The following is a 19,948-nucleotide window of genomic DNA, read 5'->3' as shown; positions in this document are numbered from 1 at the left end:
AGTCAAAGTCTTATGACATTCTTTTTTCTGACTGTTCAGGAATCATCAGGCTTCTTAACTACACCACCCTAAAAAATTTAACATGGACTACTGTACCTTATGTGTTCTGGTTTACAGCATTTGTGCCATTTGTCCAGCAATTCAATTAAATATTAAAAGTAAATATGTTCTAGTTTCAAGACTTTTTTTTCCTTAAAATATTACACAATATGCTAAGAAATTAGTGTGCAAGACTAAGAAAACCAAGACAAAGCTCTTTCCTCAAATCCTTTATTGTATATGCAAGGAACTACAACTCGAATGCTAGCTCAAAAAATTTTAACTGTGTGTATATATATATATATATAGATAAATTTCAAAAAACAATTTTATACAAGTAGTAAACAAAACAACGTGAACATTTTCTCCTATTTGGTCCAGCTGACCTTGGGAATATCATAATGCTCTGTCAGGGTGTCCAGGTGACGATTGAAATCCTGAAAACAGGAAACAATATAAAATACTTATTTTTTTCTAGTCTTCCTCAAAAATATACACAAGCATTTCTGGTGCATCCTTCAACAAAAAATATATTAATATTAATGTCGACCACCAGGTTTAATTTACTCTGATGATTGTGCCGTTTGAATAAAAAGGCTGGAAATTGCTTAAGGTTTCATATGAAACGTACCTCCACTCTGTGTTTGTGTGTCTTTGAAGCTTTGTTCAATATCCTCTCCATTTGCTGTAATAAAATAAAAAGAGTGAGGCAAAATTAATAATACGAATGACATCACAACCAGTATATTAGTGAAGATCAGTGACAAAACAAAACTTGTAACAAACGACAGGCAATGACGACAGACCCCACCCCCGGTTTGCAATACATCACATTTTGTGAATACTAGCTAACATTTACATTTATATAGTAGAGGAAAATGATTTGATCTCTTCAGCTTAGTACTTCGTCTCTGACAAGCCTCAGAGCATTTCTATTGTTGGAAATCATTAACTTACCCTCTTCTCTTGCATCTTGTCAAAGGCCATTTGTGCTGGTGTCCTTTTGTCAATATAGGCTTTCTTGGTTTTCACCTCCTCCTCGTTTTGACTCGTCACAACCTGCTCCAAACGATGCTTACTCTCTTTGTCCTTCTTCTTCTTCCTTTAGAAGAAATTGAATGACCATTGTTAAGTTAATTTTAAAAAACTAACTAATTTTGATTTAAATTTTATTTTGATGATCTCCTAATCCATGTTTTGTCAAGCCATGTCGTGTATTTGATTCTATTTACATAATGCATTTCAACGTCCAGGTTTGGTGAATTTCTTTATGGCTATGCAGTTTGCCGTTTCTGACTTTTGTTTAAAAACCTCATATTATCACGACGAAAGGATTTTCTTTTTGAAATGTAACTTCTTGTTAGATTGACCAAATAAACTTGCGTCATCTCCACAGAATCCCAGTTGACGTTAAAGTAACATTGAATATTTTGTTATTAGCAATCGTGCTAACGCTAGCCTCAGCTGAAAAACAGGAGCTTTTGAATCAGCCGTGTTGTGGTATTTTAGTATTTTTACTTAATTCAATTAAATCGCCACTTATTTAAAAGCAAACTAAACGCCTCCATACTTACTTTTTGCCAGCTGAAATGGCCCCAGCGCCTTTGAGCTTCAGGGCGCCCTTCTGCACTTCAGCATACTCCGACATTTTCGAGGCTGCGCTTCTTCTTCTTCGGCTTTGTGTGGTTGCAACAACGCGTCGCTCCACCTTCTTCTTCGGCTGCTTTATTATCAAAGTAGAAGTCCTCCTGCTGCCACCTGTCGGACAACCTTGTTTCGGCCATTTTGTTAGAGAGTCCGGTCCGGAGGGGGCAGTAGACTCTCTTCAGGGGCGAAAAGAAACCGGAAAGCGGAAGTTAAAGGCAGCGCTGAATGTCAAACTGTAGTGCGGCGGTGTGTGAGTTTTGGTCCTCCAAAAATAAAAATGTTGGGTTACAGTTTATTCAGATTAGCAGCGTTAACAAAATGCACCACAACCAGTGTTACAGCTGTGCTCTGCAGGAGGAACGCCTTAAACCGATTACAGACATGTGGATATGCCAAGAAAGTTGGTGAGTAAACAAACCGTCTTTATTCTTTATAATGAAACGTCGATTTTCGCCAGAGCCTGTTTAAAATTCGCTCTGATTTCAAGCTCATTTGACACATTAAGTCTATTTGTATCATTAAAGCTAAAGACAGTAGCTGTGTGGGTCTATGATAATGAATAATAACAGGGGAGATTGGGTTGGTTTTCACATTCACTTCATTTCTCGAAGTAGAAGCTGCAATTATAAGTTGTTGGTACAGAAATATTCGTAATTGAGGCCAGAGGTTAACTACAAAGACATTTCTGGAATAAGCTCTGTGGAACTGCAGTAAGAGGACTTGAATGTTTTTTTTTTTAAATCAAAATATAAAAATCTAGCACATAGTTTCAATATGAAATCTATTGACATGAACATTTATTACAATTTAAAAAGTCTGAAGAAAGAGCTCTTTCCATTTTTAGTTCAGGAGAAAGTAAGGAGAGAGTTTTTTTTCCCAGCATGTAAGATTGTGTCAATATTTTACTTCACAGTGCTCTATGTGCATAGATCACATTTATTCCAAGTCCTGGGATTTTTCTTTCATTCATCTTCTATCGTTTATCCATTTGCGGGTCGTGGGGTTGCTGGAGCCAATCCCAGCTCACATTGGGTGAGGGTGGCGTACACCCTGGACAGGTCTCCAGTCCCTCGCTGGGCCAACACACAGAGACAGACAGAGACCAACAACCATGCATGCTCACACTCAGACCTACAAACAACTTAAAGTCACCAGTTAACCCAAACATGATGTCTTTGGATGGTGGAAGGAAACTGGAGTACCTGAAGGAAACCCACACAGGCACGGGGAGAACATGCAAACTCCACACAGAAAGGCCTGGGAACCAAAACCAAGACCTTCTTGCTGTGGGGCCACAGTGCAAACCACTATCCCACCGTGCAGCCCTAGGATTTTTGTTTGCAGTGAATCATGTGCAACACTCAATGAGCACATATTATTGACATTAACACAGTGATTTGATTATTTCCTCTGTCTTCCAGCGGCCAAAGGAAAAAGTAAAGGCATGGTTAAAGAAGACTTGAAAGGTCCTGAAGTTTGTAAAGACCCTGTCAGACTTACTTCTTATGCAGTAGGGGTCAACATCTTCAAGCAAGGAGAAGACCCCAAACTCAAGCCTCCTGAGGAATATCCAGAATGGTGAGAGAGCAAATCTATTGAGTTTTGGGCACATTTACTTTCTTTTGCACTCAAATTGAACTTACTATTATTGTTCGTCTAATTTCAGTTTCTCCCTCAAAAGAAAACTTCTGATGAACAAGCTGTTTTTAGCTGGTTATAAATAAATATTTTGTCTGTCATCCTGAGTTGAATACGTGTATATAGATTTTTTTTCAATGATCCAGTCACTTGTCTTTTATCATTTGCTCAGGTTGTTCCAGTTGAACCTGGGTGAACCCAAAAGACTGCACGAGCTGGAGTCAGACAGCTGGGATTATTGGAAGCGTCTGAGGAAGGAAAACATATGGCGTTTCAACAGACTACACAAAGGGAAGAAGTTTTAGGCTGTCACTGGACTGAAATAGAGCTGCTCCAAACTTGGACTGCATCATGCTTCAGACTCTATGCACTGAATTACCATGACATTTAAATGCTCAGACCTCATGTCTGCTCCTGTATGAAATATCACCAGGCCAACATTTTACCACTTGCCATTCATCCAGTGGATTCTCTGAAATCATGCAGCGTTTTTGGTGGTGTCCTAGTGAAAGTAATGGTGTTTGAGAACTGAAAGATAGCTTGTTATTGTTTTTGATTTAGACTTTTGAACACACAGAAAGTTCATCACTAGTTATGAGGGTTTAAGACCTGAGAATCACAATACAGAGGAATCCAGCACATCGGCAGTCTCAACAAAAACTGAAAATCAGAAGCAGAAAAATTGACTAAAAGTTCTTTCTGATCTTATTGCCAAAACTCATGCAATACAATGGAAAGCTCCAGAATGGCTACTCAATAGACCATGTGGTGAGATGTTTGCTGTATTAAAGTTTGAGTTATTGTACTTGATTAAATGCATTTGTACAATGGTAATGGTGAGAGTTCCTCAAATAATTTTCACTTTTCTTTCCAGACTATGAATAAATATCCAAATATGATGTATTTTATTCTTACCTCAATACAATGTTTAAAAGCTGGACTTAATGGCTCGGTGCATGGATAATGTCATTTCATGCTAATTTATAAACCAGTTCTTAACTTCTGGGTTTCAGAAGTTGAAAGACCTGAATTACACATTGACTCATGTCACTGAGTCATGTTATGTGACTTGGGATAAAAGATTTGACTTCAACTTGACCCTGACCAAGATGACTTGATTGGACTTTTCTTGGCATTTTAAATTAACAATGCCATTTTGTCCCTTAAGCATCATCAGATGATTGCTAGTGTGATGTTGTCAACCAGTTATTTGGTTTTCAAAAGGATCATTTCCCAATGCAACTTCCACATTATATAACAAGAATGGCACTCAGTAGCGCCTGAAACTTTGCCAGGACCGATTCAGGGATTAGTCATTCTTCATGTCAATAATTTCATGTAAAATTAAACCCTAACCCTAACCCTTTACTTTGTGATTTAACCTGTCTTGTTTTGTGTGACAGCAGGGACATGACTTCACTCACTTTCACCTCAGCAAGTTTTATAAATCAGATTTCTTTTTTCTGCCTCTCTCTCTCTCTCTCTGATAATTTGGACTGAAAACATTTCGTTGCTGGGACAGCCCTCCATGCAAATTAACCGAGGCTACTGGGGGATGACAGAAAAGAGGAACCGAAATGAGAAGAAAATAATCTGGGGAACAAAATCATGAAAGAGTGGAAGAGCAGCGGAGTGTAAAATGCGTCACACATCTGGTTTTGGTCGAGTCCCACGTTCCTCTCTCTCTCTCTCTCTCTCTCTCTCTCTCTCTCATACTCTCTTGCAGTCTCTCTACCACTGTGGATTGGAGTACCAATCTGAACTTTAAAGTGTAGGTGAGTCCAAATGTTTGTTTGTTTTTCTTTCTTTTCTTCTGATAATATCATAAGAAACAATTCTTTGGATCAGTGGTGGAAGCAGGGAGGGATCGGCTGACTTTCTGTTGTTCACTTTGCTCTGAAAACAATTTATAGTTTCATTTTCAAGCTCTGCAGTCGGCCGCTTGTTCCTTCCTCAGGGCTAATTAACCTGTGCAGTGTGTGCGAGGTTCACTACAGCCGGATTTTCCAGCTGCACCTCGCACCGACGCAGATCGTTTATAAACCATTAGTTTTGTTGACCAGAGGGACTCCGGGCCGCCGATAAGTCTCTGTGTGGTCGGTCATCGGCGGCGGGAGGAGCCGTCTTACCTGACTTCACGACCAGTGTGTTTTCTGGGTTAGTGGCACAGAGGAAGATGGAGGAGGGGAAGATGGCCATCGGTACCCTGAGTGAGGAAGTCCTGAACAGGCTGTCAAAGATGCTGGACAATCCCACCTGTGGATGGAGGCAGTTGGCCAAAGTCCTGTCCGAGCACCCCAGATTCCAGTGCAGGTGAGACAGTGAAGGCATCACATTTTTTTTTTCTTTCATTTGAATTATTATAATTATTTATTTACTTTTGGAGCTAACCTCTAACTCTGCTCCCTCCCTGCAGTGAGGCAGAGCTGACCAGCTGCTCTCTCCAGGTGCTCAGCGCTGCCGGCAGCCCGGGCCGCACCCTCCTGGCCCTGCTGGCTGACCGCTCCTGCCCCCTGGACTTCTTGATCCACGGCCTCAGGAAGGTGGACCATCAGGAGGCTGTCCAGTACCTGACCACCTTAGGTAAAATGGTGAAGTGAATGTAGAAAAATGTGTAGGGGATACACACACGGGCTGCTATGGACCTGCCCTGATATCACTTATAATGTATGCTTTTTATAATATCTATCAGTAAAGCTGTGGTGTTAAATCTGCTGATAATGTCAGCAGTGAAAGTGCTTTAACTTCAGTAGATATTTTTTGGGTCATCATATTTTCTTGTTCGCTCTATTAGATGTGACTTATAACATGAATGAATGACACCTCTGTCATGCAAATGTTTGTATTAAATCATAAAAACAAGATGGACATCCAGTCCCAAGAGCTGAGAGCATTGTTGAGTCATTTTACCAAAGGAGGAAGTTGAACTCAATTTGAAAATGAATTTCTACAGCTTCCTTTGTTTGTTTGCCTGTTGTATCAGTCAACCATATAATTTTTTAAATTAGAGGAAATATTAGTTGGCACAGGTTTAATTTTGAGATTGGTTTAGTTTAACCTCTGAAAAACGTGCATCCGAGTGAGCATTTTGTCTTCTCTACTTTATGTCTGGCTCTCTCCTAGCTGGGGAGACGATTCGGATTACCATGCAACCGCAGTCCCAGCAGGCCACAATGGGGAGCAGGGTGGTACTGACCTGCAGAGCCACTGGTCCCCCGGGGCTGTGCTACCAGTGGTTCAGAGGCAGAGAGGAGGTCAGTCCAACATCTCATCATTATGTGATTGTAAATAACAAAGTAAGATTTCAGTTATGTGCAGTGCCCTGTATTCACGCTACTTAATCTCAAATCTCCTGCCTCCATTTTACACAGGTTTTACTGCGGTGACAAATGAACAGCTCTTTGATGTTCATATTTGAATAAAGTGATAAATTGACCTGCAGACTGTTGGATACACTTATTATTTTCCTGCTTTAGATCTTGAATGAGATGGGGTGCACACCAGAACTGGTTCTGTGCCCTCTAGCCTCAGCCCACGTGGGTCACTACATCTGTAGGGTCAACCACGGAGAAAACTGCACGTTCTCTCAGTGGGCTCAAGTGCACTTGGTGCACTCTGCAGGCTCCAGTCCAGGTGAACTTCCTCCCTTCTTTCTGACATTTGTTTAATTTCATCCAACCACATGTGATGCAGCGCCCTGGTAAACTTTATCCTCTCAGGCTGCAGCAGTCTGTTTCCAGGGTCAGCGAGTGGGCTGCGAATCATCTGCCAGCCTCAGTCCCAGACTCTGTCGGAGGGTAACTCCTTGACCATGGAGTGCAAAGCAGAGGCCAACCCACCTGCTCAGTACCGGTGGTACAGCAACATGGTAGAAATGCCAGAACACAAGACTAATTTACTTAAAGTAAGTGTATTAACAGTGGCGGGCACTGAAGTGACTGAATGAAAACCAACCAAGACAAGAGTCAGTATGCTGTTGGTAACTGGACAATATCTCTGTAGATCCCGTGTGTGACCACAGCACACAGAGGACTTTACAGTTGTAAGGTGTTCAATATCTACCATGAGGCATGGAGCGACACAGCAAAAGTCGACATTGGTGAGACCCACACACATCATTTCTATGTTCCGTGTTGAGAATGTAAATTTGCAATCGGGAAAACCAAAAGATCTAAATGTGAAGTTTCTGACAACAGCTATCAATTAAATGCTTCTGAGGGTTATGTGAATAGTAGTAAGTCTGAAACTACACATTTGGAGGCCAAAGCTTTAAAACTGCAGGGCAGTGCAGTGACTAACAGATTGTTTGCACTTTTATGCAGGTCCCAGCACCGTTACTGATGCATCCCGGATAGGAATAGGTCGTTCTCTAGGTACTGTTTATTTTCAATCGCACTATTAAAAGGAAATAAAGCATTTTATTTATTTATTTATTCGTTATTTTATGGGACATCATCAGACTTCCTGTGTATGTCAGTGAGAAATAACAAATGTTTGTTATTGTGTGTGTGTGTGTGTGAGGCTGTGCGGGCTTCATTAGTGTATTTCAGGTCAGTTTTAATGAAAGAAATGACTCACTACCATGGAGATAAAAATGTTACAAGGAACATTTTTCTCTTTTCATATTGGTTTGGACAGACCCAGAGAAAGACCACATGTTGACTTTCCACCCAGGAGTGAATCCACTACAAAAGACGAATAATCAGCCGCCATCAGCAAAGAATTTCTATGGTGAATCTTGTCCAAACAAATTTTGTAGCTACAATCCTGTGACTGTACACCAAAATGTAGGCCGCCAATAATTACATGACTTAATTTGTTTGGCCGAAGGGACTGACGATGCTCTGCCTTTCCCTCCACAGCAACAGACAAAGTAGCTCTGCTGATTGGCAACATGAACTACCTCTACCACAACCAGCTATGTGCTCCCATCGCCGACGTCCATGAGCTGGCCAATCTCCTCCGACAAATGGACTTTAAGGTGGTTTCTCTGCTCGACCTTAACTGCCAGGAGATGCACAGCGCCGTTACAGAGTTCCTCATGTTGCTTGACAAGGGAGTCTATGGTTTGTCTCATTCGCCTGGAAAATCTATCTCAACACTTCTTTGGTATTGATGTCTGTACTTTTAAAGATGACTGCTCTGACACAAGTGGACACAATATTTTGAATTACTGTATAATTCCCAATCAGGATATACCTGGAGAGGGTGTAATGTTATCTGTACAAATGCACTATTAAAATTTGGGTATCCATATGACAATTTTTTCATGTGAAGAAATAAATAAAAACCTCACCTTTGCAGGATTTAAAAAAAAAAAAAAAAGAGAGGCAACAGAAGCTAAAATCTGACCAATAACTGGAGGCAAATTTAGTCCGTAGTTTGTGTTTCTAACATATTTCTGTCCCTCTGGCTGCAGGCTTGCTATACTTTGCTGGTCATGGTTATGAGAATTATGGCAACAGTTTCATGGTTCCCATCGATGCACCGGCCTCCTACACGTCAGAGCACTGTTTGTGTGTGCAGAATATACTCACCAGGATGCAGCAGAAAGAGACCGGACTTAACGTATTCCTGCTGGACATGTGTCGCAAAAGGTACCAGTGTTCATTTAAATAAATTGATTGATGTGTCAGCTATTTATTTTCCATCTGTCATATTGAGATTAGACAATCTGCTGGGCATATTCGTGCCTCATGTTAGTTTCTTTTTTAGAAACCCAAATGATGATGTCATTGTACGACCAGGACTGCTGAAAGTGACAGCAAATATCGTGTTTGGATATGCCACGTAAGTCACCAAAACTTCGAGAAAGTAATTTCTGCACAATATTGGTGCCTGCTGTCTTTGAATGACGGTGTTTAAAATGAGATAAAAATAGTTGCTATATCTTCTAATTGTGATTGTTTTAAACTGCAATTTCTCGCTCATGTGTACTTGGCTGTCTTTAGATGTGTAGATGCAGAGGCATATGAAGTAAAAGAAAGTAATGACGTGTCCAATGGCATCTTCATAAACTTCCTCAAAAAGCGAATTTGTGAAGACGAGAAAGTGACAGTCATGCTAGACAGAGTGGCTGAAGGTATGTTTAGTGCACAGATGTCAGACGATCCATTCGATGCATTCACATAATTCATCCTAAATCTTTATCTTAACCAAACACTGTGGTATTATTCTTGACAGTTGGTTTTATTTTGCATCTTCACATATCTGCTATTGGGAATTTTGGCTCACTGACTGGAGCCATTGTTGGTATCAGTTCCACTTGTATTTTTCCTGGTGTCGACATGTTTACTAAAAAAAACCCAGACTGTTTAAATGTCTTATAAAGCCGTGCTACGGGTTTTCTTTTCTACACAGTGCCAACACTGTAACAGCTCTGGGCTTTTTTTAATGATGCCTTTTGTTGGAGGTGAGCTTGTTTAAAAATGTGATGCCGCTTGTGTAATAACATCCTGCACCAGCATGTTAGTGCGGGTCTCCAGTGTGATGAGCAATGTCTTGAAAATCTCAACACAGCAATTTTTTCCCTTTGTCAATAAGTGAACAGCTCAGATAAATTATTTGCTTTTACCAGACATGGGTCACTGTGTAATCACACGAGGGAGACAGGCCCTGGAGCTGCGGAGTAATCTGTCTGAACGACGCTCCCTGACCGACCAGATACAGGATGCCGAATGTTCTGCATCCTTCTCAGCTCGCAACTTGCAGTGGGCCGTCGCTCATGGTAATCTTGACACAAAAATGACTGCTGAAATTATTATTGACTGATATCCATTTGCTGCCAGTTCATGTTGAAATGAAAATCCAAACTTTTTGTCATTCCTAATTTTCCTAATTTTACAGTCCTACCTAAAAGCAAGTACTTACAGTTTGACTGTGGAGTGACTGTTCAGCTGGGCTTTGCAGCAGAGTTTTCCAACGTCATGGTCATCTATACTCGGATACTTGAGAAGCCCAAAGAAATAGTTTCCTGCTCTGCTCAACTTACTGACTTCCCCCAGGTTGTTGGTTAATATTTCTTATTCTGATTTGAGATTTTAAAAACACACAAACTTCTGGCTTAAAATGATCCATAATGCTTGCACACAAATAATATCTTTTCATGGCCTTTATATTGTGCTCTATATTTGTTCGGAAGGATGTGGAGATCAATCTGAAGAAGAGTAACCAGGAGACTCTGCCTGAGGCTGGATGTTTGTTATTGTTCAGTGAAAATCTTTCATCACCGGAAGTCCCCAGGCTTTACACCCGCATCTGCAGCCTGCAGAGACTCAGGGTCAGACAGGGTTTTTCATAATTACTTCACATATTTCAGTCCAAGGAGAAACCTAGTTAATTGAAATAATTAAATTATGTTGTGCAGAGTCAGAAAAATGGTTTAAACTGTACTTTCAAATCTTATTAGTTAGATTAAATCTACAATGAGGAATAGACTTGAAATACCTGGATTTACTATCCTACTTTGACAGAGACATTGTTATTTTTGTAAAGGAGGTCAGACTGTCTGAAAGCCTTTTTATATATTTTCTCAAAAGCTAAAACAATTTCCTCTGCTCCTCGCTGTCTTCACTGTAGAGGGAGCTTACATTCACCGTCTGTCTTCATTACACCTACTGCAACATGGATGAGGAGGTAGAGGAGAGGAAACCAGTAACAGTTGGCAAACCGCTGGTCTCCAAACTCAACCTCCACGAACCGCAACAACCTCCCGTCTGCTCGGCCTCTGCATCCTCTTCCTTCAGCCCCGACCCCTTTGACGTTCCTGAGTGCTCCTACTTTAGCGAGGGCTTCCCCTCTGTCGAGTCAGACACATCACACACACCGTTATACGATGCACAAGCTGGCAGAGAGTCCCCTGTTTCTATGGGATCATCTAGAAGCACCAACATACCAGAGGAGACTGACAGCCCTGACTACTTTGATCACCCTACACCTCTTGTTGGCAGGAAAAGTCTGCCCCACAGCCAAGTACATGACACAAACTACAAATTTAGTGACATGTACAATTTGCACTTCCACTAAGCATTAATCAGCCCTGGTTTGACCATTATATACTATTAAAGCAGAGTATAGTCACACATTTGTGGCGGGGGACCTTTGACCTAACCATGTATCACTGTGTATGTATTTATGTTGACAAACATTTTCTAAGAAATAAGTGCACTATAAAACACTGATGATTATCTTTGTCTTGGCAAAGGCAGCAACCAAAACATTAAACACAACAACCCCTAAACACCAATTGTATCGACTATCATCTCACATAATCTTTGTACAAAACAATAACACACTTGTCGCTGGCATGAATAAATGTTGACTGTGTTGGTCGTTCATCCATGCAGTTTTCCTTCGCTCGTCTCTTGCGCTAAAACAACACTGCGCTTGCGCGTCGACGTCACTCGCTCGACGCTGCCTCCATTTTGCAGTAGTTTTGCATGCGGGCTGTCTGCACCCGTCGTGTAGCAGCTAATAAATAAAGTGCAACATAAAGAGGAAAAGTGTGTGGGGGGGGAGAGGCGATAGTTTCAATCCGAGGGGTTATTTTCGCGCAGAAAGGCGATGGCGGACCCATCAGCGGACGTGGAGCTTCCGGAGGCCGCGGAGGTCCGCAAGCTGTCGGAGCTGAGAGTCATCGATCTGAAGGCCGAACTGAAGAAACGAAACCTGGACACCACTGGCGTGAAGAGTGTGCTGTCCGAGCGTCTGAAAAAGGTCCGGTTCTGCTGGTTACACAGCTCCGAACGATGTGTACTTTACAGCTGCGTTAGCTAACCGGCCCCATTGATCGGAACCGAATGCTAATGCTAACTGTTAGCTAACGTTTGCGCCAAACAGTTGGCAGCTTAACATGTTCTTTGTGTGTGTTTTGTTTTTTCTTTTTAGCATTTTAAATTAACTAAACGATTAATTGTGCGTTTACTCTCCTCAAACAGGCCATTGAGGAGGAAGGTGGAAATCCTGATGAGATTATTGTGGCTACGGAGTCACCACCAAAGAAAGCTAATGTGACTCCTAAACGGGCTTCCAGAGGTAAAGTGTGCTCCTTCAACTTGAACTGGAAATGTCTGATCCCATCAGCCTCATTTTAAAGCAAAAAGCACATGTCAAGAGATTATATGATGATTTTCACAAATTGCTCAGCCCTCACATCTGTCACAACACACAGCTGAACATCCACAAAAACACTGCACGATTTAAAGCTATTTATTTTATATATATTTATTCTTACCTACTCATTCACTTAGTTATTGTTTACTTTATAAGCTATTCTTTATTTTCTCCTTTAATTTGTCTATATTATAACTAATGTATATAGGATATATATATATACAGGCCCCTAAATAAGCCTGTTGATTTAATAAAACAAACTTATCTCCATCCTCACGGTGTGATTTATTGCAGAGCTGTTGCATCAGAATTAAATCTAATGCATGTATAAAAGCACCTCCCTTCCACTCCAGGTGACTCAGGGTTACGTTACATGCTTAATCAGTATTCCAGACAAATAGTTACCTACACCTACATGCAGAATATTTGCTTTCAGATGCAATTGAAATTTACTTGCACACAGCTTTCTCTCTGATGAAGACTTGGTTTTAACCAAAGAATATTTTCTGTAGATACCAGGCAGGAGAATGATGAAGCAGAGGACAGCATTATTGCAGAGGATTCCCATGATGGGCATGTAAGTTAGTCAGTTGCTAATACACATATAATCCTGTGTAATTTCTTGCACAATTGTTCAGCCCTGTCTGGCAGCTGCAGAGTTGTTAGACTCTCAGCTACATTGTTGTTACAGTTTTTTCTACGTGTCTCTTAGGAGGATCTGCAGGAGGATCATGAAAACATGCAGGAAATGGACATCCTTGACATGAACGTGCTGGATGAGACAGACAACGACAATGGAATACCAATCGAGGATTATGATGACGAAGCTGAGAATTTCCACAGAGAAGACGACGATGCAGAGATGAATGAAGAACTCGACAACAGGCCGTCTGAGTCAGAAGATGAATTAAGGCGTCAAGAGGTGAAAAAAGAATGCAATCTTTTATCTCTTCTAGTTCATGTCCTTTTACTTGGCCAGATTTAACATGGTTATACTTGTTTGGATATTACCAGATGGAAGAGTCTGAGATGATGGATAAGGAGGAATATATGAGGGAATCCTCGATCAATGTGGTACGTTTCCTCACAATTGTTATCTCTACTTTTTTTTCCCGTGACGTTTTTAGTATCAATCTCTCAAACTTTTTAATCATCAGCATACTTCTTTTTGTTTTAGGCACAGGACCCAGATGCTGACAACATGAAAGAAGAAACAGGTACTGTGGAAAAACGGTGTATATATATTTAAAAAAAAAAAAAAAAAAAAAGGTGGCCCCATCTTTTTACAGTGTTGAGCTTGGAATGAAAGCACATTATGTAGGAAGAGAGACTGGAAGCCCAAAGGAAATTGCTGGATTTGTGCAGAAATTTGATTATCCATAATTTATAATTTCACCATTGAATATTGGTCACGTTGCCAGTGATGCTCTTCAGGTTGAGGAATAATAATGGTTAACAATTTGATGCACATGGACAGCAATTACATTTCATGGACAGGGAAGTTTGAGCTCTTCCAGGTCATTGTAGTGTTTCTAGGTTGCCACAAGAAGACTAAGAAGACAAATCAAGACTCATCACCTATTACACCTTTTTAAAGACAGTGACTCAGAAATCAGCTGGATATGAACACACTGGACTTGAGCTGAAGTTCTGGTTAATACAAACGGACACTCAGAAAGAAGAATGGACAACAGTGAGTCTCAGATGCTGCACTGCTGATCTTGTGGCTCTTCACAGCACTGAAGTCTTTGTCTGCTTTGGATCAGGTGAACAGAGTGAAGTGGTTCAACTTGAGAATTGAGCCAAAGTGTTAGTCGCACTAGTTGCTTGGTTGCCCTCCAGCCTTTGGGGTCTCTTCCAGTCTCTCATTAGGGACTACTTCATCGTTTTAATACATACTAGTAAGAGCACAGGCCAGTGGTCATGACGTTCCTAATCAAGGCCTTACCAGTTCCTCGTTAACCATTGCTGTGTTTCAGAAGTGATTAAACTCTGTGCCATTCTATTCCTGTTAAATCCGTAGAAAATGACAAAGTAGCCGGGTCTTGTTTATCTGAGCCGCTTAACGAAGATCAGCACCTGAGCCACGAGACGAGCCCCGAAGAAGAACAAGCTGCCACCGCCGGAGGGGAAGACCTTGTGTCTGACAAAGCCGCCTCTGGAGATGTGGAGAGCGACAAGGATGTTGTGGACACTGACACCAAAGAGGTCGGGGGCACAGAGAACGTCCCAGAAGAGACATTTGATGCTGAAAACAAAAACTCGCAGGCTGTTAGTATAAGCGAACAGGGCGCTGTGGGTGAAACTGTTGATTCAGAAATTGATTCTAAGAAGGGTGAGGAGGATGAGAAGACAGAAGAAAAAGCTGCTGCGGATTCAGCCTCGACAGTGAAAGAGTCCTCTTCTGTAGAGGGCGATGATCTGAAAAAGAGGTTTGTTGCTTTCTGTCTACTAGAAACCAAAATGGCTATCTCTGTTGCATTGGCTCCTTTGTGCTAGAAAAATTTGGATGCTCTTTTGGAGGTAAAACGTTCTGTGCATTTGTCTGTTTTCATTTGTCGTTCCTTGCACTCACCTATTGCCACTTTATTACCCATAAATGCGTAATGTATTGTGATTTCATGGGGTGTAAAACCATTTTTTTCACTGTTAAAGCACGGCACTATGGTACATGATGGGCTGATCACTGTCAACTTTTATGAAACCGTAAATACAAGGAAGTACATTTAGGGGCGGAGATCCCTGGTTTCCTCACTGCTGCATGTTTATAGCCTTTTTTCTTTTGTCTTTAGCTCTGAGGAAAAGGATGGTAAGGCAGAGCCAAAAGATGAAAAGGGTGAGTGGATGAATCATTTTAAGTTCTCTCAGCATTTCATTTTCAACTGATACATCCTTAGTAACTTTGTTGTATTTGTGAAGCCGCTGGAAGTGGTGCTGCACCGAGTAGTAGCAGGAATCTGTGGGTCAGCGGACTCTCTTCCACTACCAGAGCGACTGATCTGAAGACTCTATTCAGCAAATATGGCAAGGTTAATCCAAGTCAACAAACTCTCAGCCACCGCGCCTACAAATAGTTTTTATTTCAATCTAAACAATTCTCATTTCAATGTCTGCAGGTTGTTGGCGCTAAGGTGGTGACCAATGCCAAGAGCCCCGGGGCTCGCTGCTATGGCTTTGTCACCATGTCCTCCACAGAGGAGGCCACCAAATGCATCAGCCACCTGCACAGGACGGAGTTGCATGGCAGGATGATATCTGTTGAGCGGGTGAGTGTAGAGGGAAGACCTTTTCTAATGCTGCTTTTATTGAGTCTTATTGAAGCTGAAGGTTCCAACCTGATAAGCACCTCATGGATCAGACTGAATTTTAGCACTTGTAGGCAGAACAGTTTCTTCTACATTAATTTAATTTGCAGGAATTTAGGTCGTTCTGATTAAATAAAGGTAATAATTTGCCTTTTTGTTAAAATTAAACTCTTAATATTTAGAACCAATACAATTCTTACAAGTAATCTGAATCCTTCAAAAGGTTGGTATGGTCACTATAAACTGAATCTGTTTATTCAGCTCTTGTGAATGAACTCACTCCTGTTTTAACACTATAGGCCAAAAACGAGCCAGCAGCGAAGAAGCCAGCAGACAAGAATGACACTAAGAAGTCTGGCAGCGACAGGAGACACTCCTCTGACTCCAAGTAAGATTGCTTACATGCGGCTTTGTTTGATGTTTGGATGACTGACCTAGCAACTTGGTATCCTGATACAGCGTGGCTTTAAATATCACCAGGGCTTACAGTTTTAGAATGGCATGGCCCTGGATTAACCCTGGAGCCACAGCAGTCAAATCCTGCGTTATATAACTCAAAACTGAATGAGCTCTCATCTGTAGAGAGAAAAGTAAACCAATAACTAAATTGCTGTTTAAAATGTTGTTGACCATCTTGGAGAGAATTCATGCTGCCAATGTTTTTTGTAGGTCCGATGGAAAGGATGAGAAATCTGAGGGAGAAGGAAAAGATGGCAAAGGTGAGACGATTTAGATCATCCCCACTTTCTTTATATGAACTTTATGCTGGAATAAGGAAGAAACTATATTTGTTTTTCACAGGCCGAAATGAGAGGACTGTAGTTATGGACAAGTCCAAGGGAGAGCCTGTCATCAGCGTCAAAACCAAAAGCAAAGAGCGAGTAAGTGAACAGTTGACTTACCGCAGTAGTTAAGTGCACAGAACGTCTACTACACAGGAACATATGTTATTGTAATGGTCCTCTTTTCATGCCCCTCAATCACCAGAGCTCAAAAAGTCGGGACCGTAAGTCACCGAGCAAGGAGAAGAAAGACATCCTTTCATTCGACCAGATCAAGGAGCAAAGAGAGAGGGAGCGGCAGAGACAACGAGAGAGGGAGATCAGAGAAGTGGAAAGACGCCGATACACGTATGGATCACACAAAGTAGCCAGACATTTAAAAAAAAACAAAAAAAAACAAACATCTCAGCCTATTCCAACAAAGATTAATACAAAATAACCAAAACAGTACATCAATCATACGTCATTCACTGAATACAAACTGATCTTTGCTCTGTTTTTTCAGTGACCGTGATCGTGACAACCGCCCTGATCGTGAGCGTGAGCGAATCCGTCTGTTCAGGGAGAGAGAGGAGAGGAAACACCTGATCCGAAAGAGACATTGGCTGGAGGTAATGTCAGGCTACTGTTACGGTCCCCCTGCAATGTCATCTGTCTGAATACATGCATTCTTTATATAATCTATCAAAGTATTATTGATAGTCCTGATGAATGGCTTCATTCCCAGGCTGAGAAGCAGCGCCTCGACGCAGACCGCATGGAGCGTCAGTTCCTGGAGCGTGAAAGGCTACGTATAGAGTACGAGAGGCGGCGTGAGCAGGAAAGGATCCTCAGGGAGCGAGAGGAGCTGAGACGGCAGCAGGAGCAGCTGCGTTATGAACAAGAGCGACGCCCAGTTAAGAGGCCTTATGACATGGATGGCAGGTAAACGTTTACTGTTGGCTTCATGATCTGTAATTATTGTCACCAATAACAAGAATGCAAGCTTCAGAGAGAGGCACAGTGATATAATTTTTTTTTTTAATTGTCTGCAGGAAAGATGATTGGCCTGATAAGCGCATGGCCATGGACGACCGTTACGGCCGCTCAGACTTTGGTCGACAGGAACGCTATCAGGACTTTGACCACAGAGACCGGGGCCGTTACCAAGACGACATGATGATGGATAGGCGGGACAATGCTCGTGGCATGGGTGCAGACAGAGATGGACAGGTAAGAGACATGGATCTTCCTCCTACAAAGCCATCAGCTTGGTGTGTGGCTAAACGATCTGAAGCGTTGGATTTGTAGTAACCACACAGGAGCAGGGTGGGAGTAACTTCGAACGGTCCCGTCTCTTGCAGCACTTCTCCGACAGGTCGGAAAGGCACGGCAGAGATGGCCGAGAGCCCTGGGGCGGAGGTTACGACAAGCGCATGAACCCAAGGTGAGCATCCCCGAGCTTCTGACTCTTAACAGCACTGACGTTATTCCTGAAAGATGAAGAAAATAACGATCTGTTTTTAGGGAAGGAGGTCGAGACTGGGACTCTGGACGGAAGATGGAAGGAGACAGAACATGGCAAAGTATGAACGCTGTTTTACATTGACTGCTTGTCCACCATGTTTTCTTGAGCAGTCCAGCGCTTTAACCATTTGGTCTGTCTCTGTTGTTCTCCAGGTAGAGACGGTGCGATCCCAGGCCAGAGCCACATGGCCCGTGGAGGAATGGCAGGGTAGGTGGACAATGTCTGCTGTGTTTTCCTCTCATGGTTGATGTTGTTCTCCCTAAGCCCAGAAAAATAACCAAATCATCGTCTGCTCTGTTTTTCCTCAGCGGCCGAGGAGGCTACATGAACACAGGAACATCTCAGTCCCTCTCTGGCGCGCTCAACAGGCAGAACCAGTTGATGCAGGGTGGTGGGCTTCAGGGTGGAGCTTTTGGTAGACGCTACTGATGACTGACTTCTATCTGAGGACAAGAGTGGGACAGTTTCAGAAGGTCATATCAGCGAAGATGTGGCCGTTTTGTTTTTGTACATTTTTTAAAAATTAAAAATTCTTTTTTGACACAACTCCAATCCATTCTTGATGGAAACCTGTATTTTTTTTTTTTTGCTGTTGTGATCACCTGCCTCATATGTGTCATTCAGACCAATCCACCTATGGCTGTCTGCTGTGGGTCAGCCTGTTTGAGCTTTGTGTGTAAATTCAGATGTTTTATTAACACTTAGGTTGATGGACCTAAACTCACCAGTATCCCAGTTTGTCTGCAACATTTGAAAGTTATCCATTAGTGTTAAATGAGTTTTTGTTGTAGTTGTTCAAAGCTTAAGGCTTCTTTCTGATTAAATTCTTTTAAAACACGGTTAACATTTCCCTGTTCAATAAAGGGTTTTTAAATTAGGTGTCACACTGATTATCTAAGCTTTAGGACTTTTTTTTTTTTCACATATATATTTTAATTGTGCTTCCCCCCACGTGTGTGTGTGTGTGTATAGTATTGTGTGATTGTTGGATAGTGGCAGTAAAGGCCTTTGGGCTGTTTCCTGCACAGATCTGTCATAAAATCTTTAGTAAGTTTATTGTGTGAAGTTTTCATGGGTTGTTTTTATTTGTTTCTGTGTAAGTGTTATTTTGCTCCCTGTTGACTGTATTTTGTTTATTTTAATTCCATGCTCAGCTCAGTGGTCAGTGGATGTAAAATTCACAGGGTGAAACTGGCTACAAGAATAAAAGATTTTTCATATTTATGCAGTGATGCTACAGAAACAATTTGCACTTTTTTCAAAGGGTTTCACAGAAAGTCATACGGCAAAAATACACTGGCGTCCTGCACTGTTGCCAAAATAATTTATATTCAGCAAAGGCTGCACATTATTTTTGCAAAAGTGTGTTTTCAGTATAAATGATAATTTTTGCAGTTTGTCACTGAAAAAAAAAACTGGGCATTATGAGACTTCTATGTATTTAACACATTTGTTACTTTATGTCTAGAGAATGAAGGCAGTGGACTGGGGTGTGTCAGGCTCTACAGACTCAGGTTGAAAAAGGACACAATTTACAGAATCTTTCTGTGGGAAGTTAAGATTGAGAATTTTGGAAATAATCCAAATTGGAAAATTCCCATGGAAGTTACGGCGATTCGCTGGAAATTGGGGCAATTTAAACAAATATAATATCCAAAGATATTTCTAAACATTTTGTTTTTGTCCTGAGCAGACATCCATCCAAAAATAATACAATTAAAGAACACAACATTACACAAGTTTATTGGTGACTAGTACTTCAATTACGTTTTCTTTCAGTGAACAACAAAAACATGAATGCTGAGTGAAATAATACTCATCCCCAACTTCCCCACCAAGAAATGAATCGACCCCCTCCCACACAAAAGTCCCATTCAACATGTGAAACAAAAGCCTCCCTCAAGCCCAATTTCTGCCAA

General features: G+C 41.5%; 4 protein-coding genes across 7 annotated transcripts; 3 read left to right on the top strand and 1 right to left on the bottom strand.

Annotated features, from left to right (window-relative positions):
- Positions 1-254: 254 nt before the first annotated feature.
- fam32a (family with sequence similarity 32 member A) lies at positions 255-1,709 on the bottom strand. Its single transcript, XM_029500628.1, has 4 exons — positions 1,614-1,709; positions 997-1,141; positions 671-724; positions 255-476 (listed from the first exon to the last, which is right to left on the bottom strand). Exons 1-4 carry the CDS (start codon positions 1,685-1,687, stop codon positions 408-410), a joined length of 342 nt encoding a protein of 113 aa, XP_029356488.1. The 5' UTR covers positions 1,688-1,709; the 3' UTR covers positions 255-407.
- Positions 1,710-1,900: 191 nt separating this feature from the next.
- Positions 1,901-4,158, top strand: mrpl54 (mitochondrial ribosomal protein L54). Its single transcript, XM_029500627.1, has 3 exons — positions 1,901-2,090; positions 3,108-3,264; positions 3,497-4,158. Exons 1-3 carry the CDS (start codon positions 1,964-1,966, stop codon positions 3,627-3,629), a joined length of 417 nt encoding a protein of 138 aa, XP_029356487.1. The 5' UTR covers positions 1,901-1,963; the 3' UTR covers positions 3,630-4,158.
- An 829-nt stretch (positions 4,159-4,987) lies between these two features.
- Positions 4,988-11,638, top strand: malt2 (MALT paracaspase 2). Of its 3 annotated transcripts, none has more exons than XM_029500419.1 (17): positions 4,988-5,099; positions 5,487-5,637; positions 5,741-5,907; positions 6,448-6,578; positions 6,801-6,957; positions 7,044-7,228; positions 7,327-7,423; positions 7,647-7,697; positions 7,963-8,055; positions 8,187-8,390; positions 8,744-8,921; positions 9,040-9,114; positions 9,276-9,406; positions 9,902-10,051; positions 10,171-10,328; positions 10,466-10,603; positions 10,903-11,638. In XM_029500419.1, exons 2-17 carry the CDS (start codon positions 5,501-5,503, stop codon positions 11,347-11,349), a joined length of 2,499 nt encoding a protein of 832 aa, XP_029356279.1. In that variant the 5' UTR covers positions 4,988-5,099; positions 5,487-5,500; the 3' UTR covers positions 11,350-11,638. The 3 variants fall into 3 exon arrangements, with proteins under 3 accessions (XP_029356279.1, XP_029356281.1, XP_029356280.1); XM_029500421.1 differs by having other exon boundaries at positions 5,037-5,095; XM_029500420.1 differs by having other exon boundaries at positions 5,083-5,099; positions 5,388-5,637.
- A 106-nt stretch (positions 11,639-11,744) lies between these two features.
- safb (scaffold attachment factor B) lies at positions 11,745-19,286 on the top strand. Of its 2 annotated transcripts, none has more exons than XM_029500417.1 (21): positions 11,745-12,039; positions 12,261-12,357; positions 12,948-13,012; positions 13,148-13,357; positions 13,450-13,509; positions 13,613-13,652; positions 14,459-14,867; positions 15,228-15,271; positions 15,355-15,464; positions 15,552-15,701; positions 16,040-16,128; positions 16,410-16,459; positions 16,542-16,621; positions 16,728-16,870; positions 17,028-17,133; positions 17,250-17,446; positions 17,557-17,734; positions 17,866-17,948; positions 18,029-18,087; positions 18,182-18,236; positions 18,338-19,286. In XM_029500417.1, the coding sequence occupies exons 1-21, from the start codon at positions 11,887-11,889 to the stop codon at positions 18,456-18,458; spliced, it is 2,499 nt and encodes an 832-aa protein (XP_029356277.1). In that variant the 5' UTR covers positions 11,745-11,886; the 3' UTR covers positions 18,459-19,286. The 2 variants fall into 2 exon arrangements, with proteins under 2 accessions (XP_029356277.1, XP_029356278.1); XM_029500418.1 differs by having other exon boundaries at positions 11,887-12,039; positions 13,619-13,652; positions 18,338-18,458.
- Positions 19,287-19,948: the final 662 nt, after the last annotated feature.

Source organism: Echeneis naucrates, chromosome 4 (assembly GCF_900963305.1).
Source record: "Echeneis naucrates chromosome 4, fEcheNa1.1, whole genome shotgun sequence".
Lineage (NCBI taxonomy): Eukaryota > Metazoa > Chordata > Actinopteri > Carangiformes > Echeneidae > Echeneis > Echeneis naucrates.
This window is presented reverse-complemented; position numbering and strand designations above follow the sequence as displayed.

What these genes read in the sequence shown, in the direction of transcription:
- fam32a (XM_029500628.1), bottom strand. Translation starts at nt 1,687, where the DNA reads ATGTCGGAGTATGCTGAAGTGCAGAAGGGCGCCCTGAAGCTCAAAGGC. An exon ending in ACAAGATGCAAGAGAAGAGG is followed by an intron (nt 725 to 996) that starts GTAAGTTAATGA and finishes ATTTTATTACAG; the next exon opens with CAAATGGAGAGGATATTGAA. An exon ending in CACACAAACACAGAGTGGAG is followed by an intron (nt 477 to 670) that starts GTACGTTTCATA and finishes TCCTGTTTTCAG; the next exon opens with GATTTCAATCGTCACCTGGA.
- mrpl54 (XM_029500627.1), top strand. Translation starts at nt 1,964, where the DNA reads ATGTTGGGTTACAGTTTATTCAGATTAGCAGCGTTAACAAAATGCACC. An exon ending in TGGATATGCCAAGAAAGTTG is followed by an intron (nt 2,091 to 3,107) that starts GTGAGTAAACAA and finishes TCTGTCTTCCAG; the next exon opens with CGGCCAAAGGAAAAAGTAAA. An exon ending in CCTGAGGAATATCCAGAATG is followed by an intron (nt 3,265 to 3,496) that starts GTGAGAGAGCAA and finishes TCATTTGCTCAG; the next exon opens with GTTGTTCCAGTTGAACCTGG.
- malt2 (XM_029500419.1), top strand. Translation starts at nt 5,501, where the DNA reads ATGGAGGAGGGGAAGATGGCCATCGGTACCCTGAGTGAGGAAGTCCTG. An exon ending in ACAAGACTAATTTACTTAAA is followed by an intron (nt 7,229 to 7,326) that starts GTAAGTGTATTA and finishes ATATCTCTGTAG; the next exon opens with ATCCCGTGTGTGACCACAGC. An exon ending in GCAGCCTGCAGAGACTCAGG is followed by an intron (nt 10,604 to 10,902) that starts GTCAGACAGGGT and finishes TCTTCACTGTAG; the next exon opens with AGGGAGCTTACATTCACCGT.
- safb (XM_029500417.1), top strand. Translation starts at nt 11,887, where the DNA reads ATGGCGGACCCATCAGCGGACGTGGAGCTTCCGGAGGCCGCGGAGGTC. An exon ending in AAACCAAAAGCAAAGAGCGA is followed by an intron (nt 16,622 to 16,727) that starts GTAAGTGAACAG and finishes CTCAATCACCAG; the next exon opens with AGCTCAAAAAGTCGGGACCG. An exon ending in GACAAGCGCATGAACCCAAG is followed by an intron (nt 17,949 to 18,028) that starts GTGAGCATCCCC and finishes ATCTGTTTTTAG; the next exon opens with GGAAGGAGGTCGAGACTGGG.